Genomic DNA, 25,444 nt, shown 5'->3' with positions numbered 1-25,444 from the left:
TCGTTCTCCTTCCTGGGAGCACCGTCATCATGGCCAACGTGCTGCAGGCTGACCTTTCTGACAGCCCCACCACCTCTCTTCATCTCGGAGGCGGCTCTCAAGGTGTCGAGTCTCCCAGGATGGCTACCACCCGCCTCGCTGGCCACCTCCGCACAACAGGCAGGGAACTTGCAGAGGAGAAGGTGAGTGCAAAGACAGCCCAGGGACCTCAGCCTCATCAGGAGCAGAGCAGAAACACTAGGAAACCAAGGGTCTTGAGGCAGAGGCGGTTTGGGCCTGTTGGGCCTCCCCCTTCCCAGGGAAGATGCCCATCACCCAGCTGCTCAGTCACTGGGTCCCACTCAGTGCCTCCTCCCTGGGGCCACCCACCCTCCGCAGCAGAGGGCAGGGCCTGGAACAAGGGAGATGCTCATTGAACATTTGTGGGGAGTGCCTGGGTGGCTCATATGCATTGAGCATCTGCCTTCAGCTCAGGGCATGACCCCGGGGTCCCGGGATCGAGTCCCGCATTGGGATCTCCCCGTGGGGTGCCTGCTTCTCCCTCTGCCTCTCCCTCTGTGTCTCTCATGAATAAATAAATAAAATCTTAAAAAATAATAAATTTGCAGAACGGGTTAACAGCTGATGAGGCGTGTTCACACGCAGGAAGGCAGGCTGGGCAGGAGCTGGTCTTTGTAGCTGTTTCGGGGGTGGCAGCCCAGAGCGGAGACCCTCACTGCAGGCCTGGTGGCCGCTGGGCTGGAAGGCAGGTTGCTTTGTGGTGGTGCTTCTAAAGTGGGCCGACGTGGCGGCCAAGGTGGCATCATCCATGTCCTCCCAGTGCCCTTGCTGCTACAAGGCCCGAGGCTGGAAGAGGCCGGGAAGACGGAGTTCACCAATCCTTCTAACCCCCTGGGCCCCACTCTGCCCTGCTCCGCCCCCTCTCAGGTCCTCTCCCTCAAGGAAGGTGCTGGCAGGCCCATTCTGTCCTTGGCCAAGCTGGGGGGGGAGGCAGGGGGGCACTCAGGAAACTTAATCAATTAAACAGAGAGGCCGAGTGCAAACATCCCATTCAGAGAGCTGCGCGGAGCAGATAGCAGGGAGTCATGTAATTATGCCTGGGTAATTCGGCCCTAATCCTCCCAGAGCCACCGGCGGGAGCTGGCGGGATCAGCTGTGACCCGGCTTAGCAAACAGAAGCCATGATACGAGAGGCAGGGTGGCTGTGTTTGGGCTTAGCACCCTCTCCAGGCAGGATTTCTATCTGTGCAGACCCCTCCCCAGAGCCCAGAGGAGAGACACGCAGGCCGCGTCAAAGAGGCTCTTGTCTCAAGTGGGCCGAGGGCACGAGGGTCCCTAGCAGCACACCTGTCCAGCGGTTCCTGAGCAGCTGGATCCCCGGCTCCAGCAAGCCGGTGTGGACTTCCAACTGCATGGCCTGCTAGGCACCAGGTGCCCCGGGGGATGTGAGAACAGTTAGGACCGAGGAGGAGGCCCCAGCCCTGCAGAGGCTGTAATGCCCCCCGCGCCAGGTGGCTGAGAGTAGGAGCCCCTGGAGGGCGCAGGTCAGCCTTCGTCCTGGTGCAGCAGGTGGGCTTCCCTTGGGTGTTAGCTACAGTCACTCTGTCCGGGGAAGAAGGATGCTGTGGAGGCTCAGATGGAGAGCGCTCGCCCGAGCCTCTACCGACGTCTGCTGCGTGCATCCGAGTGGGCAGCTAACTGCCATCCTCAGAATTTTAGGCCATCCCCAGAGACGGACAGGTGAGAGCAAAAATGAGATGCCACTCGAGCGAAAACCATTGCAGTCTCCCTGGAGGAGGAGGAAGGGCCCCCCAGCACCGCCGGGGTTTAAGCAGCGGCCGGGAGACTGCTCCATGAGGACTCGCAGTGTGAGCAGGCTGGGCCAACTGGTATCCTTGATCTTAGGAGCACAGGCCACAGCCTCTGTCCCTAGCAGACACATGTGGCAGAGGAAAGGTGGGGTTTCTCTGGCCACCCCTGTCTGGGGGTCCCCAGGAGCTCGAGGGAAACTCAGAAGAGAGGAAAGTCAACTTGGCCACAAGGTACAACCCAGCCAGAGCTAGGCGTGTGCCTGAGGGAGTGAACGTGGGGGACAGAGGCCACCTAGGCCATGGTGGCCACGCCTACAACCAGGGCCACCAGGTGGGCAAAGGACAGGCCAGCGGGAGTGGGGGTGACTGGGCCCTGGGGAATGTTTTGGGGGCACTGGAGAGGTAGGGTGGGTTCATGCTTGGAAGGCCATAAAGGCCCAGGGGAGAGGCTGGAGCTTAACTTGGCACCAGGGGACCATGGAGCAGGGCAGAGCTGGGCTTTGGGAGGCTGTGTGTGTGTGTGTGTGTGTGTGTGTGTGTGTGCGTACACTCAGGATGGCTGGAGGCTCACAAAGTGGGGTGGAGAAGCCAGAGCTGGGTGCTAAAATCACCCAAGGGAGAGGCCTGGCCCAGGGCAGACGGGTGGACAGGAGAGTAGTAATCAAGGCATCCTGAAGGCCCAGCGCATCAGAGCATCAGAGCCGGCCCGTTCCCCTCCTGGCTTTGCTCCTTGCTCTTTGTACACCCCACCCCCGGGCTGGACAGATGTCCTGGTGTGAGACGGGGTGGCCGAGCTCCCGGCCCCAAGGTCCCAGGAATGTGGAGAACTAGGGGCTCATGCTGAGTGTCCTCCTCAGCCCAGCAGGATACATTGATGGTTCCCAGAGAGCAGAAGTGGCCTCATGACAAATACCTGATGGTGGCCACACGGAGGTCCACCCCCCTGGAATCATTGAGGCCTTAGAAACCAAGGGTGGGAAGTTCAGAACCCATGTGCTTCAACATCTCTCCAAAGATAAGAACCAACTCCGGTTCCCAGACAACCAATCACGTTGCTTAATCTTTGCTTAAACGTCCCCAGTGACAGTGAGCTCACTACTCCCCAGGTAGGCACCCCCTGGTGGGTAGAATTTCTCTTACCCAAAGTCAGGTCTGTCCATCTGCACCCCGAGCCTTTTGTTACTTTTCCTAGGTTAAGCCTCCCCGGTGGCCCTCGCTCAAGGGGCGACAGCTGGGGCGTCCACCATGGCCGGGCCGCTGGGGTGTGCACCCGTCCAGCCTGCCCGCCCCGTCACGTTCTCCAAAGGGTCCAGGCCCAGGCCACACCGGGTCCCATCAAGCCCCCACGGTCTCGTCCCTCCCTCTCCTGAGCCCCGCGCACCTTCTCCAGGCCGTCCTCCTTCAGGCTGATGATGTCCAGATCAAAATCCGTCCGTAAGCCACTGGTTTTGTTGAAGACGATCCGTCCAGTTAATCCTTCCCACTGAGCCTGCCGGAAGGGAGAGGGGAGAGCGGCAATTCCTCGGGCTCATAAATCATCATTCGGTACAACTGTACAATGCTTCATTTTAATTACTCTTTGCACCGATACTGTTCCCCCAAGACCATGATTAATTAATAATCACCTCCATCATTGCTCAGGCTGTGGTGCGAGCCAGCGATTTCCATAAATTCTATTATGCTCTTTAGCCAGCTTTACATTTGCACCTTCTCGTGTACAACATCGATCTCAGATGCACTCAAATGAGCCCCCGCCTTGAAGCGACGAGGAGGGGGGGAGCCCGTGTCAGGTCCCCAGAGAGGGGCAAGGAGGCAGGCGGGCGGCTTGGGGCAGGCGAGAGCCGCGTGGAAGCAGAAAAGGCAAGAGGCCAAGCCGGCCCTGGCTGGAAGGACCGAGACTTGGGGTAGAGCCCGAGGAGGCAGAGAAGCCACCCCCACTGTCCCCGGGGCTCCAGCCCCACGGGGTCACGGTTAAGCACACGGGGGTCAGAATGCCGGGTCCGACCGCAGTGAGCTGTGTGAACTCGGGGACTCCACTTCGCCCCTCTGCCTCGGGTTCCTCATCTCCAAGACGGAAATCCTAACAGGACCAAAATGCCATGAGGGTGGAATGAGAGAAGTCCCGCAAGATACTTCGGACAGCGTGCGGTACGTACAGCCCGAGCCCTGGACCACTGGGAGCTTCTGCGATCTCTCATTGCCCTTAACGATATCAACACAGAGACGCAGAGGTCCAGAGCGCACGCGGGACCCAAGCTGAGAGAAGCCCCACTCTTCTAGCTCAGCGGTGGGCAAACCGTGGCTGGCGGCCCACGTTCCCCCGCCGCCTGTTTTTGTAAACAGTTGATTAGAGCACAGCCACACCCGTGTGTTTACTCATGGTCTTTGGCTGCTTTGGCGCAGCCACGGGCAGGCCTGAATAGTCACAAAGAGACCATCTGGCCAACAAAGCCTAAATGTTTACTATCCAGCCCCTAACAGAAAAGGTTTGCTGACTCTGTTCTAGAAAATAGCCTTCCTGTGGGCCCAGGGGATGCCCACAAAGTACTTCCCGCTGCTCAGGGCGGGTAACCCACAGCCCCGGCAGGTGGGCCAGGTGAGGGCACGATTCCCATCTCACAGAGGAGGAGGCAGGCACTTCGCCCAAGCTCACAGGGTGGATGAGAGCTCCACACTGCCCCTCGGGTCCCAGGGCCCCACCACGCAGGCTGGAGCCTCTCTCTCCCTCTCTCCTCTCTCTCCCTTCTCCGTGGAGGTAGGAGGCTGCGAGCACACAGGTAAATGCCTAAAATGCCACAGGCTTTCTGCGTCTTGGAGGACAAACCCATATATCCGGGAGTCCTTGGTAACCAGGAAAGGCTGGGGTCTGGAGGACAGGAGAAAACCTGGAGCTCACACAGCCCACTGGGCCTGTGGGGCAGGGGAAGGCCTGAGCGTCACTAAGCACACCGGGGTCATGATGCCTCTTAGGTTCTGAGAAGGGTTCCAGGGCCTTTCCCTAGCTGAGCATCCCTGACACTTATGCTCCCGCTCACAAGGTGACATCCAAGTTCACAGGATCATGGATCCCTGGAGGCCAGAGTAAAAGCCGTGGGCTTCTCCAAGCACTTGGGCAGCTGGAAGACATCGCAGTGTGTGCAGAGGAGAAGCCTGATACAATAACTTGGGCAGAGGGGCAGGGTGCGGTACTCTAACTCAGGCAGAGGAGTGGGGCCTGGTACACTAACTCGGGCAGAGGGCAGGGCCTGGAAGCAGTCCAGGAGGCCCTAAAACGAGTTGGACGGGATGAGGGGAAGATGACCCATTACCTAGGTGTTAAAAGAAAATGTATCACGCGCGTAGCGAGTGCCGCGCGCACATCCCGACTAAGCGGTACATCCCCTCATTTCCCCTTGGTTGTTTCCTTCCACGGGGCTCCCCTGGATTCGGGCTGGCGCTTGGCTGGGAGGAGGGCTGGTCACCGGGCCAGGGCCCGAGGCCTCCATAGAGACCTGTCATAGCGGGCTAACCTCCTTCCCCGAATGCACTGGTTTTGTCTCATCACGATCCTGCCCAGGTGGGTGTCGCCGTCACCCCCATTTTATTAGAGGAGACACCGAAGCTCAGAGGGGGACTGAGCCAACAGTCATCTGCAGGACACAATCCTGGTCTGCAGGGATGGCGTTGAGGAGCTTCGGGTCACTGTGCCCAAGTCCTTCGGGGGAGGCTTCTAGAGCCCGGGGACCGGACACGGGGCTGGGGCCAGGGATGCAAAGATCAGAGAAGGTGGAGACCACTGTTCATGGCTTCACAGAGCGGCTCAGCTCCCCCCGACCCCCCAGGCTGGCTCCCCCTCCTCTGCACCCTCACGCTCCCTCCGAGCCCCCAGGGGAAATCACAGCAGGTGCCTTCAGACCTGCACTCAGCGAAGCCTTCCCCCTTGTCAGCTACAGAGGGATTAAATGCCAGCAGGGGCACCGACTGCCTGCGGGCGGGCGGGCGGGGAGGGCGGGCAGGGCCGGGCAGGGGCAGGGAGCGCCGGCAGCTCCTCCCCGTGACATTTCCCGGCCTGCCCGCCCCTTCCAGCCACCGCTCAAGACTCGCTAAATGAAAGATGCTTCACGCGCTCTGAACTCCGGCCTGGTATTTCCCAGCTCCTCTCGGAAATGCCAAGTCTTTAAAATGATTTACTGTCATGCAGTCAGAGCGGGAGGCGGGCGACTTGGAAATGGTCTGAGGGAAGACGGGTGCCGGGCTCAGGCGGGGACACTTGGGTCCCGGTCTCGGGCAGCCGCGGCACTGCGGGCAAGCCACGTGGCTGCTCCGGGCCTCCGTCTCCACCACCCTTCACCGCTGAGCCTCAAAAATTCCAAGGGGTGCAGGGAAAGCAGAGTGGGGGCCCCCAGAAGCCGTGTGGCCCAGAGATCCTCGTTAGCTGGAAACCCATCATGGAACAAGAAGCCCCGGGGAGGGCAGTGGTGACGACACAAACAACAGGAACAGCAGCCACCCTGTCGAGCCTCCGCTCTGTGCCGGGCTCTGGCCTAAGCGCTTGTCACACACCCTAACTCGCTTCCTCCTGCCAACAACCCCAGGAAAAATCTCCAGAGTAGAGTCGGACCGGAGGCACAGAGAGGTTCAGCAGCTGGTCTAAGATCACACCGCTAACACGTGGGTCAAGCTTCGAAGGCATTTTTGTGCAGCTCATAAGGTCCCAGGGTTGTGGCTTGGGTCACTGACCCCCACCCAGGGGCCTGTGGCCACTCAGGCAGAGGCCTGCCGATGGAGGGGGCACAGGGGGCTAGGCGTCAGGCCCCAGGGCTCCCCGAGAACCAGCGGGTGCTCTCCCAGGCTAACCAGGCCTGCTCAGGGCACTGGACAAGCAGCCTTCCTCTGCAGTTTTGAGGGGCGGGAGGAGAAGGGACCATCCCGATGCTCTCCTACCTACATACCTGACCCTGGATGGAGCCCCTTCCAGATGTGAGGGGAGCTGGTGCCAAGGGCTTCATGCCTCCCTCACCACCACGGTGGGATGACGCTTGCCAGGTGAGGACACGGACACCCGGGGACGTCTCGGACACACGTGAAGCCACCCCACTGGGAGAGGCAGACAGCTCCATGGGCCCGTGCCCCATCCCTGCTCCTTTCAGCCCCGTTCCCAAGCAGGATGGTGAACCGGGCACCTGCGGGAAAGCTGCCCTGCCTGCTGACTGTACGCTGGTGGGTTCCTGCGTTTGTCACCCTCCTGCAGCTGCCTTCCTTTGCCCGTGGGATTGCATTCCTGATGCCAGGACTCGGCTCGTGTCTGCTCCCTCCCCGGGCTATGAGCTCTGCGCACGCAGGAGATCGTCCATCTCAGTCCCATTGGATCCCGGGGCACAGCTCGGTGCCTGGCACCCAGCAGGCCCACACAACTAGCTGCTGAGTAGCCGAACGAGGGCTCAAGGCAGCCTGCCTCTCTCCCGGTCCAGTGTGGCTGCTACAACCCGCCTCGGGGGCTTCCCTCGACTGCACCTGGAGCTGCCCGGACATGTCACTCCCTCCGACCCGGGGTCACCCTGCCTGGATCTGCTCCCCGAGCCTTCTTCATCCACCATTTACTGGGATTTGACTCTGCCCACGTGCTGGGCTAGATGCTCTGTGTACAGTTTGCACACCGTCTCCTCAACGACACCGAGGCAAGTACTCTTTATGCCCACTTTACAGTCAAGGAAACTGAGGATCAAAATGTTAATCCTCTCACCCAAAGTCACATAGCTAATTGTGAGGCAGGCAGGATGCTTGCTTGGCCTTGGCCTTAGCTTCCCCACCCGTAAAACGGGAACCATGAACTGCAATCCAGAGCTTACAAGGGCAATGACGATGGAGGGTCCTTCAGAATTACCAGTTGGCATCGCGAGTGCCAATGGTCATCTTGCAGCAGGACAGATTTCTGCTCTCTGGATCCCCTGAAGCAGCCCCACGGATGGGACTTCTTCACAGCTGCCTTGGTGCCAGCAGAGCCAGGCCGGGGGGCCCAGGACATGAAGAGGAGTTTGGAGGGCTGATTATCCAGCCAGCCTCCTCTGCCCTGCACCTGCCCTGAGCCCCTTTCCTACACGGCGTCTCATCTCAGCTTTCTGGTATCCCTCTGGGGGGCATGCTTTGTACCCCCTTTTGCAGATGAGGCCATCACAGCTCAGCCAGTTTCTCTAGCTTGCCCAGGGCCACACAGCCAGAGGCAGAGACCCTCATTGCACCGGAAAGCCCAGGCAGGTCCTGCTGACACTGCTGAGCACCCACGGAGAACCTCCCACGTGCCATGACCTTAGCCTCCCAATCACCCTGTAAGACTGGTCCTGTCCAGCCCATTTTTGCCCAAGGACACTGAGGCTGGGACACGCAAACCAATGTGCCCAGGTTTGTGTGGCCTGGAAATCAAGTCCTCCTGACACCACACCTGTGTCTTTGCTCTGCAACACGAAAGACCCCCAGGGGAGGTGGCCTTGGGGGGGGTATAGGGGGTTGCAGGGGAGCACTCACCTCCTTGATGAAGTTCATGAAGCGGCCGCCAAAGCGCCAGGCCTTGTGCCGATGGCACTGCAGGGAGTTCACGGTCATCTGGGGTGCCCGCTGGTAGCACACGGACACGATGTGGACGGCGTCGTACAGTAAGGCCGCGTCGGTCTGGAGGGGAGGGACAGGGCCTGCCTGAGAGCAGCTCCCAAAGCCCGAGCGTCCTTGACCCGACCTGCTCTGTCCCCTTTCCCTTCCCCGACCAGGCACTTGGGGTCCTGACCAGGGAAAGGCCCCCAGTGACCTCATCCATGCCCCCAGTGAAGGCCAGACTTGCATGAGCGTCCCTGTTCTTCTTCTAACACCCAACTCCAATATTCTCTGTAGCTCAGACCTTCTCCTTCCAGACTCTCCTACCTCATTCCATCACTCCTGCTGCTCCTGGGCCCCATTCACACCTTCTCCTTTCCTGCCTCCCTAAGCTCCAGCTGGTCACAGCTCCAAGTCCTTCGTGCCCAGGGCCCCATGTCCTTGTCCCTGCGCTTACAAGCCTCCCTTACCACCCTGGGGTGGGACTTTCTGACTCCTTGTGTTCCTAAGGTCTGGCTGATGATATACGGGGCAGGTTTTAGGAGGGGAAGTGGTGCAAGGGAAGAAAGAGATAGGGAGGGAGGAGAGAAGAGAGGATAGAAGAGGGAATGGAGGGACACCTGGGTGGCTCAGCGGTTGAGCACCTGCCCCTGGCTCAGGGCGTGATCCGTGGTCTCAGGATCAAGTCCCACATCAGGCTCCCTGCCTGGAGCCTGCTTCTCCCTCTGCCTACATCTCTGCCTTTCTCTTTCTGTGTCTTTCATGAATAAATAAATAAAAATCTTTAAAAAAAAAAAAAAAGAAGAGAGAATGGAGCAGGGGTTGGGGCTGGGGGAGAGGAAGGGAGGCCCTGGCTCTGGCCCCTGGCTGGAATACCATCATCACTCCATCCAACAGGCCGGACTCTGCCCGGGGAGCCGCCTGCAGCCGCTCCATGGACCACTTCTCCACGATGGCCGAGACATGCGGGTTGTCTACGTTGAGGATCCGGAACCCTGTGAGGTTCACCCCAGAGTAGCGGTAGGGCTCCAGGTCTAATGCATACAGATCCTTGACAGAAAGAGGTTCCAGTAAATAAAGGTGTGGCCTGCTGTAAGCTCCAGCCACCCCTCACCCCGGCCACCGCGGCCCCACACCTCCTTCTCCCAGAGCCCAGAGCCCAAGGCTGCAGAGCCCTGCCCTGCAGGAGGGGAGGCCTGCGGGTGATGGAGCACCTGCAGGAGCATCGGACGTGGCTTGACTGGAACTGCCTCTGCCTGGTGGCTGACCTCACGTTCTCACTGCCGGACCTCCGGCAAGGGGTTCAGCCGGTTTCTTCGTCTACAAAATGGGGATCGTGCCTCCTTTATGGGACCTGGTGCAGCAGTTCACTCCCAAGGCCCAGCCCAGAACATCAAAGGAGCTTGGTAATGGTCACAACGGTCATTTCCAACGGCGGGGACCAAGAGCTCTGGGTCTGGGCTTCTCCAAGTTACCCAGAGGGAAGCTGAAGGCAGTTATTTTATCCCCTGCCCCCTGCAAGAGGCTATTCTAAAATACTCTTTTCTAGCTTTTGCACCGTGAAGGGAACCATCAGAGAAATGAACGGGCTGAAAGGGAGAGGTACTTGAAAAGACGCTCCACGTCACTCATCATCGGGGAAATGCCCGTCAAAACCACGAGGCGCGACCGCCTCACGCCTGTCAGAATGGCACAATCAGAAAGAAGCCAACAGGTGTTGGCGAGGACGTGGAGAAAAGGGAACCCTTGCGCCCTGTTGGTGGGGATACAAACCGGTGCACCTGCTGTGGGGGACCCTCAAAAAATTAAAAATAGAGCTACCCTAGGATCCAGCAATTCCACTTCTGGGTATTCATCTGAAGAAACCAAAAAACAAACAAACAAACAAAAACTGATCTGAAAACATCAGTGCACTCCTAGGTTCACTACGGCATTACTTGCAACAGCCAAGAGAGGGAAGCCATCGACGTGCCCATCGATAGATGAATGGGTCAAGAGGAGTAGAAGTATAACTCGGCGGCAAGAAAGAACGAGATCCTGCCCTCTGGGACACCGTGGCGAGGCCCCGGGGACGTTATGCGAAGTGAAGTCAGACAGAGAAAGACAAATACCGCTTGATTTCACTTATACGTGGAACCTCTAAAACAAAACAGACAACACACGAGCAAACTGGAGGGAGAGGGGTGGGGGGATGGGCAAAACAGGTCAAGGGGATCGAGAGGTACAAACTTCCGGTTATAAAATAAGTCAGTCCCGGGGAGGTAAGGTGCAGCTTAGGGACTGCAGTCAACAAGGGGGCGGTCACTGGTGACCAGTGATAACCACAGCTTCGGGGGCGATCATTTAGTAAATGCATAAAAATACGGATTCGCTATGTTGCACCCCCGGAATGAATATATCATTGCAGGTCGGTGATAATTCAATAATAATAATAAAAAATAGTCTTTGTGCTTGGGACTCCAGGAATACTGCTGCCTTCTTCTCTCTGCTCACCTCCTACATCACCAGCCAGGCCTCCTCACCCCCTGCCTCCTCGGGGTGGCTGACTCCCAGGCAGCCCATCTGTCCACGGCCAGGCCTCACCCGTCTGATGTAATGAGTGGGCCCCCCACCCCAGGCCTTAATGTGTGGGGCGGCAGAACTTCAGGTGATCTGCAGCTCCAGCTCTGGGGCGAGGTGAACGGGGGTGGGGGGGTGGGGGGGGTGGCGGCAAGGAGGCAGAGAGCGATGGGGTGGGGATGCAGGGAAGAAGCCGGGGAGCTAGGCTAAGGGGAAGGGACAGTGGCAGGGACGTAGGGGAGAGCTCCGTCTTGTCAAGAAAAGCGCCCCAAACTTGTAATTAAGGCAGAAGGTGAGCACCGTGTCCTTTCCGTGCCGTGTGGAAGCATCCCGGCCCAGGCCTGCCGGGCACGGAGGCCACGGTCAGCTACTGGCCCCGGGCTCTGGGTTACCCTGGAGCTGTCTGCCCCTTGAGAAGACAAGCCCGGACGCTGTGGTTTGTTGCCCTTGCAGGACAGGAATGCATTTTGTGACTAGCCGAGCAGTCTGACTCTGTGCATCTCCCTCCATATAAAAACCCGATCCCCCAAAAGCTCTCTGATTGCCACCCTACTGGTTCCCTTGTTAGCGAACGGACTTCATCTTTGATATGTGCTCATCCTATATTTGCGTGGATGACGCTTCACTTTCTGCAAAACACACTATGATAATCTAGATTGCTCCCTTCCTCCCAGGGGGGGAAACGGGAGTCCTAAGGTCCTCCTGGGCAACTGTGTCTTCTTCCCCTGGCTCCACCCTCGTCCAGCTGCCTTCTGTCCTGGCCCCTGGTCCACATCTTCTTTCCTGGAAGAGAATGGCAGCCACCGCCCCTCCCCGTGGGCCATACTTTTCTCTGCATGGCTGCAGTCATCGGAAATGGGACCCAGGCCGTCACGACCCAAGCTCCGGTTAACTCGATGGTGGCTCAAGGAACCATGAGCCCAAGGAGCAGCTCTTCTGTGTGGCGCTGACTTCATTTGGTCTCTCGGATGTTCCTAATTGATGCTAAACGGCTCCTGCACCCCCGAAATGGGCCCTTTCTGGAAGACACGGTGTTGGCTTCCTCTTCGAAGGTTCAGGGAGTAGGATATCGGGGAGAGATCTGGAGCAGACTTGAACCCCGGGCAAGAAAATTTAGTCCTAGCTTTGCCCAACCACATAGGGCACTGATTCTAGGCCCAGACTTTGGGATGGGCAAGGGGCCAGGGGGGGAAGCAGGAGGTAGGGTCTTTGGCAAGATGAGCCAAAGGGTGCCTGGCCAGTGTCAGTGGGGAGTGGAGGTGCCCACCCTCCCACCATCCCATCCCGACACTCCTGCAAAGTAGCTGCTTAAATGGTAGTGACCTCTTGCAGGTGAGGAAACGGGGGTGCAGGCATGAGGTAGGTGACTCTCCGAAGGCCATAAAGCTCCTGAAAGGCAGAGCAGGATTTGAACCCAGGGCTGTTTCGATGGTATGCTGGCCTGAGGGAGCCAACCTTAGCACTTCTCAGCTCTTTGCGACCAGCGACCTCACATTGGCAGCCTGACCCCGGCCGCGGTGGGAGCATTTCTCCATGGGAATCAGAAGCACCGCAAATCCAGGATTTCCCTCCCGTGCACAGGGAGAGCCGGTTGTACACCACCGTCTGTCTTATTCAAAAACTCCGACGCTCTTAGGTCCCCAGGGGTTACCAAACACACGATACACAACTGTCTTTGGAGCTTTTCTGCGGGGGGACGTAGAGGCCACAGAGAGTGTGGGGGCGCGGCCTGGCAACCCTGTGACCTGAGAAGCCCCTCACCTAAGTCATTGCTCCCGACGGGACCTCGCTGGGGGCAGGCGTGCAATCAGAGAACGGTGGAGGGGAGCGGTGGGGGGGGGGTGCCTCTGTCCCCTGCAGCCCCGTCCTGAGCATGGGGCACGGGCACGGGAGACAGCCCGGGCAAAGGTCAGGTGTGCAGCCCGCGAAGCCAGGCCATCTGGGTTTTGGGCACACCTACCCTCCCTACCTGGGTGGGTTCGGCTGCCAAGTGTCGGCGATGATGACAACGGGACCTAGCAGGTGGGGTTGTCATGAGGAAGGAACGGGGTCGTGGTTGTGCGCAGGACACGTCGGGTGCACGGCCCACGCCAGGTAAGCGTCTGACAAGTACTTGTCTTCTGCCCCCTGTGGCAGCAGGTAGTGACAGCCACGGGATGCAGCCCCAGGGACGTTCCTGGGTGTCGGGGCCTTTCTGCCTCACCCGTCGGGGCGGCACAGAAACAATCACCCTGAGCTAGTAGCAAACGTTAGAGCAGCGGGCCGCGTTCCAGGTGCCCTCCGTGCACTAATCCCCGGAGTTCTCATTTCCACCCTGCCCCAGGAGGGAGTCCTTATCACCCCATTTTGGGGGAAGGAACTGAGTCCCAGAGAGGTCTAGGCTTCACGGCTGGAGAGCAAGGGAGTCCAACCCAGGCAGTCGGGCTCCCGAGCACCTCCCTCTCCCTCCGTCCACACAGCATTCAGAGGGGCCTTTCGGAAGGATCAATCCCAGCCCGTCCCTCCGGTGTTCCTGGATCCTTACTGCCTTCTCAGAATGACTCCAAGGTCCTTAGCTTACAAAGCTCTCGGCCCCTCCCGCCTCACTTGTCCTCCCACCCTCCCCCACGTTTGTTTCCGGAACCAAACCACCTTTGTTTCCCTTCCCCCCTCCTCGCTGACCACTGACCCCACCGTGCAGCCCCTCGTCCCCCCCGTGCCAGCATTTGTGCAGATGTTCTCTCCTGTGGCCGGGAGGTCTCTCTTCTCAACCCTCTTGCATGGGCTATTTTCTGAGATCCGATTCAAATGGCACCTCTTCCGGGAAGCCTCCCCTGACTGCTCCTTTACGCACCCACAACAGGGTGGGTCGTGGGTGCTTCTGCTTTTATCTTGAGACCTCTTGGCTCTCACCCCTCTGATAACAACTCATAGTGTCTGTCTCCCCCCAGGAGCCCCTGAGCCAAATACTCCTGCAACCCAACATGGAAAGAGGAAGGGTCAGCCAGCCGAGTCGCCCTCTGGGGGCAGCTAAACAGCACTGGGAAGGGCGTGGGCCGGGAGACTGGTGTTTCCCATCCTCCTCTCCTGGGACGCTGGAGGCAGGGTTGGGTAAACTGCCTGGGGGTAGGGTGGGACCTGTAAGGGGACAGCTCACCTTCCATGAAGGCAGGTAAGGGAAGGTTGGGCAGTTTTGTTTTGCAGAATTCGAGATTGTGAGTTTGGGGCCAGAGCTAACTGTAGGGGTCATGGAAGAGAAGCTGACCTCTGCTCCCTCCGGGGGGTGGGGGAGAGGGGTGCCAGGCTCACGCCGCCCCCGCACGGGGCACAGCCCCTTCCCATGCAGCGCTGACTGCATGGATACGTGAGGCCCGGAGGATGCCAAAGCATCAGCCTGCCCAGGGCATCCGTGCCTTGGTTCACCGTCCTCTGGGACCTGAGGCCAACCAGACTCTGGGAGGGGTGGCATCTTTGGTCTGGGTGGAGGGTCCGGGGACTGCGGACACCAGCCCTTCCAGGCTCCAGATGGAGCACTGGGTCCGTGGACGCTCACACAGTGGCGAGCTCGGGCCTCACGGCTGGGGTCCCCTCCCTCCCTGTCACACCGAGCCTGGGTGCGCAGAGAGTCGTAGGGTTTGCTGCACCAAGTGTCCCCACTCCCGGGACGCGAGGGCGGCGAAGACCAGGGAGCTGCCCAAGAGGCCTCTTGGTCCAGCTCCAATCCCGTGTCCAAATCGCCCCGGGCCGAGACCCCCCAGCGCCGCGCACAGTGAACTGTGCACAACCTTGTCGCTTGGCAAAAAGTTGCTGTTCTCGATGCCAAATGTTGACACGCTGAATTCAGTATCGACGAGGGACCTTTTAGAAACATTCAGCATAACATAATAGACTAATTCATTAGCACCCCATGGGTCTGATGGGTAGAAGCTGAAGCTCGGAAAACATTGCCTTAAGGAATGACAGATGAAAATATCTTTCCCATGATATAACTGTTATTGCCGGAAAGTGGCATTAATTGTGATTGCTTATCTATTAATTTATTATAATTCTTTTTTCACCTCCAGGCTTCTACCTACACATGACACGGACCAGGGGCTCAGCTGGGGCTGATTAACGCAGGGTTATCTGGGAACGGCTCGAAGCTGGCTGCAACAGATAGTGGCCGCTGGGGTAATTAAACTGTCTTCTGCGTGGAAGAGGCAAGTTTCGAGAATTTTCTCAGAGGCGAAGAGTTGGTGACGCAAGTTTCCTAAAGGGAAGGAGATCCGTGCCAAACACCGCGGCCCTCCGAAACGCAGCCTCCGCTGGCCAATGGACAGAGAGAGGCAGGATCACGAGGTGGACTCTGAAGCCAACGGGACTGGAAGGAGGATCCTGGAGCCGGAGCCGGACAAGGGCTGGAGTGGAGTGGAGGGGCCCGAGGGACAGAGCTGCTGTCCCGGCCGGCAGGGGGGTGAGGGGACAGATACGCCGGGGGACCCCCGCCCCGATGCATACACACATCCTCAACTGCAAATGCAGTACTGTTTGTAGTGCAGGGGGTGTGCCTCCCTGGGGGTGCAGATCCAGTCTCCCCGACCCTCACGGGGAGGCCCGGGGAGGGACGGGCGGTGGCCTGGAACAGCCATGCACAAGACCAGGAGTCAGGAACCAAGGCCTCTCTACCCCTGACCGGCTGCGAGACTCTGGGCAAGTCATGCAACCTGTCTGGTCCCAGGTGTGCCCATCGATTGACGGGGAGCGAAACCCCTCCTCTATGAAGAGGAAAACCAGCCATGTGGAGAAAGGGCTTAGGAACCTGTGAGGTGTGGGCCCTGCTGAGATTTGTGGAGCCTCCATTCCGCCCATTAGTGTCAATCACCATCCCCGGACCAGCGCTGCGGGGTGCGGCCAGAGGAGCCCAGCCAGCACCGCACACAGCTTTCCGCGTGACAGCTCCCGGCAACTCCCCCCCACCTGCCCTGCTGGGCCCCCTTCTTGCTCGGTGACCGTTATGGGCCTCGGTTTCTCCTTTCTTGTAAAACCAAGAGATCATACCTCCCTTGGAGAGGTGCTCTGAATTTCGGATGAGATGGAGTCCGCTTAATACACAGGAGGCACTTCATCCCCCGAACCCTTACGGACGTAGCACTCAGATAATAAGCACCAGGCCCTCGACCTACTGCTCGCTCAGCGTAGCCACGCTAGGAGGCAGCGCTGTTTCTGTGGCTCGTGTAGGTGGGAAGAGGAGGCACAGGGGGGTGAAGTCACGGGCCCAGGAAAATAGAAGAACCTTGACTCTAACTCAGGCAGGCTGGCACCAGCGTCCACACACGGTCTGAGCTGCTGCTATGACAAGGGTGTCGATAACTTCACTGGTTACTCTCTACTTTGTACGCTGGTCATTCACTCATTCAGCCCCTAATGCGGCACCTCCTGCATGCCAGGCACTCTCTGGGCGCGGGAGCTGAACAGGTGAACCAGACACCCTCCTCGATCCTTATCTGCACCCAGGAAGCCTGCCAGCTGGAGAGCTTTGTGTGGAGCCTACACTCTGCACACACACACACACCCTCGCCCCGGTGCCCAGCTTGCTGCCGGAGGCCTTGAGAGCATCTGTACGGCTGCCAGGAGTGAGTACATGGCCTGAATCAAGGAGATCAAAAAGTAAGAGAAGTGGATGCTTTTAGGGCTAGAGGAGGCCCCACGGCCCTAGGACCCTGCCCTAAGCCTCCCTCCAAGACCTCTAACCTTGAGCCCAGGAGGGCAATGACATTAATGAAAGGAACATGGGGTCACTAGGGAGGTGCCCTCTCTTTGGAGTCTTGTCTGAAAGGTCATGCCAGGCCACAGGGCTAGGGCCTAGAAGTTGGTCTCAGCACCCTAGGGGCCCAGGATGGGTGGACATGGCTCCCATGCCGGGGACAGGGCCTGGGGCCCCTGGAATGGGCCCCCTGCACCTTCCCAGCCTTGCTCCTCTGCCCTGCTCCCAACTCCACACGGGGTGGAACATGCGGGGTCTGGTGGCCTCACCTTTTGGCCTCTAATGACCTTCCAGGATATAGTGTGACGCGGAGAAGTCAGCTTGGGGAGGCAGAAATCCGGAAGGGACTTGGAGAAGAAGGTGCTGGATTTCAGTCACCAGCTTCCAGGACCCCTTTCTCCCCATGTGACTCCTGGCAGGTCCCCGGATCTGAGCTCTGGATCAGGTGAACGTGCGGGGGACGGGGTGGGGGTGCTGAGCTCTGCTGTGGGCACCGGGTACAGTGGGTGGCGAACGAGCAGTGCTGTGCTGGGAAATGCTTAGTAACCAGCTCTCGGGGGAGCGGAGGCTAAATTTGTAGTATTTGCCAACTTTGGTGGCACCGATAGTCGTTCCATGGCCAAATTCCAGGTACTACGTGCGACCACCGAACGTGGGTTTGGGAGCAGAAGACTACGACAGGCTCTAGCAACCAGAGCGAGCCTAGCCCAGCTCCCCAGTGAGGTGCGAGCTTGCCCCTTGGCCTTTGCTTATGCTCTTCCCTCCGCGTGGAACGCTCTTCCTCTCTCTCCTTGGCGAACTCCTACTGACCCCTCAAGGCCCTGTTTAAGCATCCGCTTCCTTGTCTCAAATGTCATGAGACACTCAGCGGAGCCCGGGCGCTGGGGAAGGAGTGTTACCTGGGTGCCAGATGGACGAGGGGACACGGAAGCCTGCCAGGTGGAAGCGAGGCCGACGGGGACGGCAGGAGCCTGTTCCGGTGCCAGGAACGGTCAGAGATGCCGCCACTCGCCCCAGAGCTGGGCTGGGTGGGACAGTCCACTTGGGGCCCCAGGGAAGTGCGAGAGGGGCTGGCTCCAAGACAGGGTGGTTGGTTGGGCGGTGGCGTCCCTCTGGCACAGGGATCTCTTTACTCTGCTGATTTCAGGCCACAACTAATCATCCTAATGGGTTTAAATGGCCCTGAATGTTCTGCGAGTTTGGACAGGACCCATCTGGAGCCTGAGTGGGCTGGCCCAGCTGACAGCCAGTGGGCAGACCTCAGCACGACGCTGCGGGAATCCAAAGCAGCATTTCCTTTTGTTGCGCGAGGGCCTGAGACATCACAGGGGAGCGTGTGGGTGGGAGCCCAGGGGCAGCATCCTCAGAGCAGCTAATACTTGCACAGCTCTTCACACCAACCAGGCACCGCTCACAGCATTTTGCTTTCTGAGCTCATTCAGCCCTCATGGCAATTCTAGGAGGTAGGAGCCACTATCGTGCCCATTTTGCAGACGAAGAAACTGAGGCAGGGAGGTTCAATGACTGGCTGGTAATCGGAGGGGCTCGTGTTTGCTCCTGCAGGCCTAGAGTCCCCCACCGCCCGTGGTCACAACGTGATGGCATTTCTCAAAGTGGGCGGCCCATGAAGATGACGTCTCCGGGCCCTTGCCGGGGGCCACGCCCAGAGCCTTCGGAAGCACGGCCAGCCTGAATCTCCGCAGCTGTCCCCACCCAGCTGACCTTGCTCCCAGGGCGTCACCCCCCCCCCCCGACCCGTGCCAGGACCCGGAGGTACATTACCAGAGTAGTGAAGATGAAGTGGTAATACTCGGTCATCATGCCCATGGCCATGGCCTGCGGGAGAGCAGGGCGTTAGCAGCCTGCACAGTGTGCCCGAGAAGCCCCCTCCCCATCTGCACCCCGGCGGTGGGGACCAGACAGACTGGCAGGGGCTCGGGGGAGGCTGGCCACCTGGACTGGGATGTTCCCCGAGACCACCTCCCCAGGCAGCCGTGGGCTTCACACTGGGGCCAAGTCACTTGGGATGGACTAACATGCAGAACCTTGGGGCACCTGGGAGGCTCAGTCCCTTAGGCATCTGCCTTCAGCTCGGGTCAGAATCCGGGGGTCCCGGGATCGAGCCCCCGTGCCAGGCTCCCTGACCAGTCTGCTGGTCTCCCTTTCCCTCTGCGTCTCCCTCTGCTTGTGCTCTTTCTCTCTCTCAAATAAATACAATCTTTTTTTTTTTTAAAGAAATGCAGACTCTTGGGCCATACTCTGCAAGCAAAGATTCCAAATTTTGCAGGGCCGGGCTGGGCCCAGTCCCCTGGCTTTTCAGTGGGCGTCTCTGGGCCTGCAGTCTGGGGCCCCAGGTTGCCTTCTCGGTGCCCCGACCCCACTGAGTTGAGCTCACTGTAGACAGAGCCGTGTGGAAGCGCACCCTCCACCTGCCCCCCCAGCCCAGAAAGGCTGCACTGGGGCAGAGCCTCCGGGGGTTGGGGAAAGAGGGTTGGAGCCAGCCCAGCCTCCACGGTCCAACTGACCACCAAGTAGGCCGCACAGCTGCTGTGGAATTATGACCGTGCACCAACACGAAGCCTGCATTACGTACATTTACGTATTTTATCCGAAACCTATCACCTGTAACGTTCACGACCACAATGCATTGTCTACAGAGTTCTTCCGAATGCCGGGCCCACTAAGTACCCTGGAGGAAAAAATGTCCCAGGGTCAGGTTCACGTGGAAAGTGCCCCTCGTTCTCTCGCCCTCTTGGGGATCCACACCCCGCATCAGCAGGTGATTCGAGGTTGGGACCAGGCCGCGGTCAGTAGACGTGTTTGGTAGGAGGGTTCGGTGTGTCTAGCGGAGCAGCAGGTCTCTAGGTTTAATCCTGGATGTTTCCAAGTCAGGCATATGTGGGATGGATGACCTTGGGCCCCTTCCTTTCCCCTGGAGCCTCGGCTTCCTCACCTGTAAACTGGGCATGATCATCGTTGCCACCTGCCGGGGTGGCAGGAGCTACATGGACCTGGCCCACAGTCACTCCTCAGTGTGACCCACCAGGGCTCTGGCTGTTATAGGTGCGGGGAAGAGAAGGGAAGAGTTGGCAGTCGCCCGGGAAGGCGGGGTAAGGGACTTGTGGGGAGCCTAGGTCTATTTATTCATGAGGGATACAGAGAGAGAGAGGCAGAGACACAGGCAGAGGGAGAAGCAGGCTCCCTGCAGGGAGACCATGCGGGACTCGATCCCAGGATCCCGGGGTCATGCCCTGAGCCAAAGGCACACGCTCAACGGCTGAGCCCCCCAGGCGTCCCTCCTCCACAGTGACATTAAAGACGGCCCACACCCAGGGCTGACTGAGCCCCGGACACTGGGGTACACTCTTCCCTTGCCTTATCTCAACAGAATCCTCCATCACGGCTCCATCTACGGAGGAGAGGATGACGCTGGTCCCCCAACACCAGCGGCAGAAGCAAGATTCAAACCCCCCAAGGAGTTATTTAGCCACTGTGTGAAGGAGCCTGAGGGAAGACACAGGCTGCCAGGCGGCTTGGGCCCGACTGGAGGAGGGTGGGACCTGGAACCCCCCTCCCCGCCCAGGACTTGAAAATGCTCCTATCCTGGGGGCTCAGCACCTACCCCCCACCCCCCACTCCGTGCGCCTCCTCCCCAGCTCGAGGTCGGGACTCCGCACTGCACAGAATGCCGCCTTCGCTCACCAGGGACCCTTTCTGGGGCCATACGATTGCCTTTTACACAGGCACTGGCTCAAATGTGAGTGTTTTGGGTTTCGGCTGTGGCACCCTCAAAGGAGGCTGTGGGCGATTTTGCTGTTTATGTCTCCGGGAGCTGGCGGGGGCTGCTCTGGCTCCCCGCATGCCACGCCGGGCTGTGTCTGGAAAGGAGCGGAGGCCCATCCAGGACCGAGAGCGGCTCTCCTCCCCCACGGTCGCTGCAAAGTCGAGCAGATGGTGCGGGGACTTCAATAAACCTCCCAGCAGCAGGAGAGTAACACCAAGTGCTGCGGGCTACGGGGAGCTCCCGGGAACTGGCGGCGCGGCCCTCCTGGGGCTGCTCCTGCGACCCCGGGGCCCCTCCGTGCTTCCCCCGAATGTCCTGGGTGGCCTCGGGCCCCTCTGGGCAGGCAGCGGGCTCACCCCCGGGTCATTCCAGCCGCACGCCGGCTCAGACCCCGAGGACACACTGCGCACCTTCCGTGCGGGAAGGGGCGGTGGGGGGGCAACAGGCGGGTCCCCCCATCCCCTCCAACCCCCCAGCTGCCAGGACTCACGCACCTGCTTGAGGATCTGGGCGGCCATGGTGTGGCTGCAGTCGAAGATGATGCGGAACTCCCGGCCCCGCTTCATCTCCTTGAGCAGGGGACGCGAGTCGTCGGAGTCAAGGGGGAGCTGGCGAATCTTCAGGCGGATGTTGTACCTCGACGGGGCCATGATGAGCTCCTGCAGTCGGATGAGCCCTGGGAGGCCCCGGGGTGCAAAAGACACACGTGTGCACACAGGTAGACACAGCCGCCGGCCCGCCCAGGCTCGGGTGTGCACGCAGGTCTGCGGACACAGACACGGATGCGTGGCCCACTGCGTTGGGTGCATGTGCAGGGATACAGCCACATGGGTCCAGACATGGGCACGGGGACACTCGGGTACAGCGCTGTGCACCAGGCTGTACACACCTGCACACGTGCACACACACACACACACACACACATTTATGTGGGTATGCATGTTGACATGGACGTACACCTGGGCTTATTCACACATGCAGACCAAGGCGTGTGCACACAGATACATATACACCATACGGAGTCACCAGTAGGCACGGATGGTTGACCCCCGTTGACCACACCTACACGCTACCCCCTAAACTATGGCGTGCACACAGATTTACTTGGAGGCCAAACTAGAGGCCACCCCGCTTCATCACCCCACCTCTAACGCCGGGAAGCATGGGACGTGCTCCAGGATGTACCCGTGAGCTATGCTCTAGGCTCACCTGTACCAACTGCTGGGCAGGGTAACCCCAGGTGGTATTTTGCACCCCTGACCCAAGGGCAGGCTGCCTCATTAACCTGACCCATTTTTCCAGGCTCAATGCAACCGCCTCCTCCAAGAAGCCTACCCCTACTGCTCTGTCGGAACAAGCCACACCCTACCCCCAGCGGGTGGCCTCCCGGCTCAGCACTAGAGCCTCCGCAGGCCTCATCTTACTCCCTCGTCCCACCAAGTGCTCCTTAACCTCAGGGCTGGGTGTCCACAGCCCCTAGCACAGGGCCTGGCACTTAGGTGATGCTCGACACAAATTTCCATAATTGAATTGACTTTCTGTTTTTTTTTTTTTTTCTCCCCACACTGAAAAATCCATCCTCCACCCTGGCATTTTGCAGAACCACTTAATCTGGGGACTTCCAGGGAAAACTGAATGTCACTTCCTGGAGACAAATGGCTTACTTAGGTCTAATTAAGTTCATTTCTGTCACTATTTCAAGGTCCATTCTTGTGACTCTGGCCTGTTTAGCCGGGGAGCAAGCCTGCTTGCACCCTCAATACCCTTCCCCACTGCAGGGAGGGGCTGAGCCAGCAGGGGCCAGGCGCCCAAGGGGGCCATCCCCTCCCGCCCACTGGGTGCCCTGCCCACATTCAGGGCTTGGGGTCTGTGTCCTGACTGCACTGTCCACTCAGCCATGGTCCGTCCCCCACAAACAGCACTCTGGTTCTCCTTTGGGAAGCCACTCCTTCCCCATGCTCGGACCATGTGACTTGGGAGGGCCCCATCCCCAGCTCGAAGGGCACAGCATGGGGCCCCAGCCTGGCCAATCAGCATGCATGTTCCCCCAGGCATAGGGCTCAGAGACGGGTACATGACTGCCAGCTGGTCCTCTCAGGTGACTTCCAGAAATGGTCCCTGAGCAACCAGTAAGAGATGCCCCCTTTTCGACTTACCTCCGAATGGGGAGGAGGTAAAGCTAGGCATCACCACATAGAACCTGAGAGGGATTCCAACACGGCAGGAGTCAGGACGCATGAGGTCCTGACGATACCCATTTGAGCCTCTGGATCAAACAGAACCTGAAGCTAAAACGGCTTCTGAACTTCCCAGTAGAGGCAGCCAATCACATCCACTCCTCCCTTTTTTTTGTGGTTAAGCTGGTTTGCTCTGGATTAAAGTTTGCTATCAACTATCACAGCGTCCCCTATCTGGACGGAGCCCCCCTCCCCCTGACCCCCGAGTTTTCCAACAGAGCATCCAGGTTTCCAAAGCCATTTCCGACACAAATGCCTGCATATGTTCGGCTTCTCCTTCCCATTCCAGGGACTGGACACGAGGAAAGCAATCTGGCGTCCATCATTCCCCTCTGCGGGGGAAGACAGAGACATATCCCTGTGACCTAAGCCTCCCAAGGAGCTCTCCAACAAGCTTTGCCATGGCCATCAACTGCGGGCCACCCCCTAGTCCCCTGGAAGGTCTCAGACCCAGGTGTATGGGCTGCCAGAGGGCCCTGGAGTCCTAGAGTGCCCTGGGTCTTCCCCACACCAGGCTCAACAGCGGGCAGGAAGAGGCCATCAGCTGACCTGCACAGAGGACGGAGGGGCCCCAAGCTCCTCTGGAACATGCACCCAGCCTCACCCTCCCCTCCCCAACCAGCTCCCGAAATCCTCCGTTGGGTTGAATGATGCCACCCGCTTACACCTGTCACCCCGGGAGGCTGCCAGTCTTCACTGTGCTCCCGCTTGCTCAGAGTCACGCGCAGTATCAGCGGGCACATGAGCTTTGGGGATGCAGGACGTGAGGGCCGGGACCGCCTGCACGCCGCAGCCGGAGCAGAGGCCACCAGAGTCTCCCTGTCAGCCAAGTGCACTGCCCCGTGTAATACACAGTGACCCACATCCTCCAGCAGCAAATGTCAGACCTCCTTCTCCATCAGTGTATTCCCCAAGGGGACCAGAGGCTCGGCTCAGCCACCCCAGCAGAGGGTGAGGCTCTTGGCTCGCCCGAGATGAGCTTTCCTTCCTGGCTGCTTCCCTCATCAATCTCTCTCAAAATATCTGCAGTGAATCATGGTTGTTAGAATCCTGCTTTTCACTTACAAAGCACTTCTGCACTCATTACCCTATTTAAACATCTCCCTGTCCTAGAAGGCATGTAGACGAGGGACTTTTGTTCCAATGTTACGAAGAGACTGAGGCGGTTAAGTGACCGGCCCGAGCTTCTGCAGCGCGCCAGCCACGGGACCCAGACTCGAGACCCAACCCTTTGGCTCCGAGGCTGGGGCCCCTTTTCTCCACCTCGGCTTTTCTCTAAGACCCTTCCCTTCACTGTTGACGTGAGTTTGTCTTTGTGTGCAGCTCAGGTCACGAAGGTGTGACTCGTCAAAGGTCCCCAGGCAAACGCTGTCGCCTCCCATGATAATCATTTGTGATATTCTAGAACTGATGCCCTGACATCCTGAGATCACGTGCCCAATGAAAGGCCAAAGTTGTTTATGTTCCTATTATCCCTGCGCTTTTGCGTGTTCACAATATCATATTATAAGCCCTCCAACCATAAGCCCCAACATCTGTTTTGCTTCCTGCCCCAAAGAGGACATCCCCACCTAACAAATCCCACCTCTCATCATTATAGTCTATATTATGGTAATAATACAATTAATAATAAAGTAATTAGAGGCTCTAGAGTTATAAAAAAAAAAAGGCTCTTGTCCATGCTTGAGGCTCTTGCTCTTGTCTCCCAACTAACCCCAGTGCTTCTCCATGACACCCAACACACCAATGGTGTGGCCATACAGCGAGCTGTAACAACTCTTCTCTCAATGGTGTAGACCTCTCTGCGTCATCCTGTGGTCGTCCTTGTCTGCTGGATCCCAGGTGCACTTAGAAAGAGTTCTCCCTGCAGGAGGTGGCAATGATGACTCTAATTCTTCACCCGTCCCTCTAGGTAACCCCCTTTGCCCCATAACTAACTGTGCAGTGGGCTCCAACTGCAGGCAGGTGACCTGCCCCACTCACAACATTGGGTTCTAGCATGTAACCCGTGTTGGCTGGGGGTGTATCCACAGGCATGACACGAGCAGACATTTGGAATGGAATTGCACACCCACGGCCTGTTCTTTGGCACCTCTGCCATGGTTGTGACAACATGTCCATGCGGGCCTGCTGGTGGGGGCACAGCCGGTTGCCCCTCTCATCTCCACCAACCGTCCAATGACCCCCTACCCCCACCCCAAGCAGGTGAGCGATCCAGCTGAGACACAATAACCACCTAGCCAAGCTCGGCCACTCACTCCCTGACCCTACGGACTCGGGAGCTTAAACAAAGGCTGGGTATTTTAAGCCACTAAGTTTTGGGGTGGTCTGTCTCACAGCATCATTATAGAAATATCATAGAAACTGCTGTGTCCCCTTCTAACGTACTAGGAGAACCAAGGTTCTGTGTGGGTGGCTGTGTGCCGGTCCCGAGAGAGGACTCGTCCCTTCCCTTAGGATGGCAGGCACAGATCCGGTGAGCTGCAGGGGACGGTCGGCTGGGAGGTTCCCAGACAAGCTTTCCTCCTTGAAAAGAGGCACAAGTCCCATGGAGAAAAATCCCTTGGGCTTCAGCCCCTTCCTCTCTATCCTCCGGGGTGTCAGCATGTGAGGATGTGATGCTCGGAGCTGCAGCAGCTCTATTTTGACCATGAGAGAGAAAGCCAAGAGAAGCGCAATGACACTGACCCAGCGCCCTGACTCTGTCGAGCTGCTAAACCAGCCCCAGAAAGGCCCGTCTGCAGACTTCTTGTCAGTTAGAGAGAGA

General features: G+C 58.7%; 1 protein-coding gene across 1 annotated transcript in view; it reads right to left on the bottom strand.

Moving 5' to 3' along the window:
• GRIK3 (glutamate ionotropic receptor kainate type subunit 3) overlaps positions 1-25,444 on the bottom strand; it is a 222,862-nt gene that overhangs the window by 51,506 nt on the left and 145,912 nt on the right. Inside the window, exons 4-8 of the mRNA XM_077844718.1 lie at positions 20,935-21,116; positions 18,439-18,492; positions 9,252-9,425; positions 8,313-8,456; positions 3,193-3,300 (exon numbers count right to left, since the gene is read on the bottom strand). Of these exons, the coding sequence (XP_077700844.1) occupies positions 3,193-3,300; positions 8,313-8,456; positions 9,252-9,425; positions 18,439-18,492; positions 20,935-21,116 (662 nt within the window). The remainder of the gene's footprint in view (positions 1-3,192; positions 3,301-8,312; positions 8,457-9,251; positions 9,426-18,438; positions 18,493-20,934; positions 21,117-25,444) is intronic.

Source organism: Canis aureus, chromosome 13, assembly GCF_053574225.1.
Source record: "Canis aureus isolate CA01 chromosome 13, VMU_Caureus_v.1.0, whole genome shotgun sequence".
NCBI classification, from domain to species: domain Eukaryota; kingdom Metazoa; phylum Chordata; class Mammalia; order Carnivora; family Canidae; genus Canis; species Canis aureus.
The sequence above is the reverse complement of the archived record's forward strand: the minus strand, read 5'-3'. Positions and strand labels throughout refer to the sequence as shown.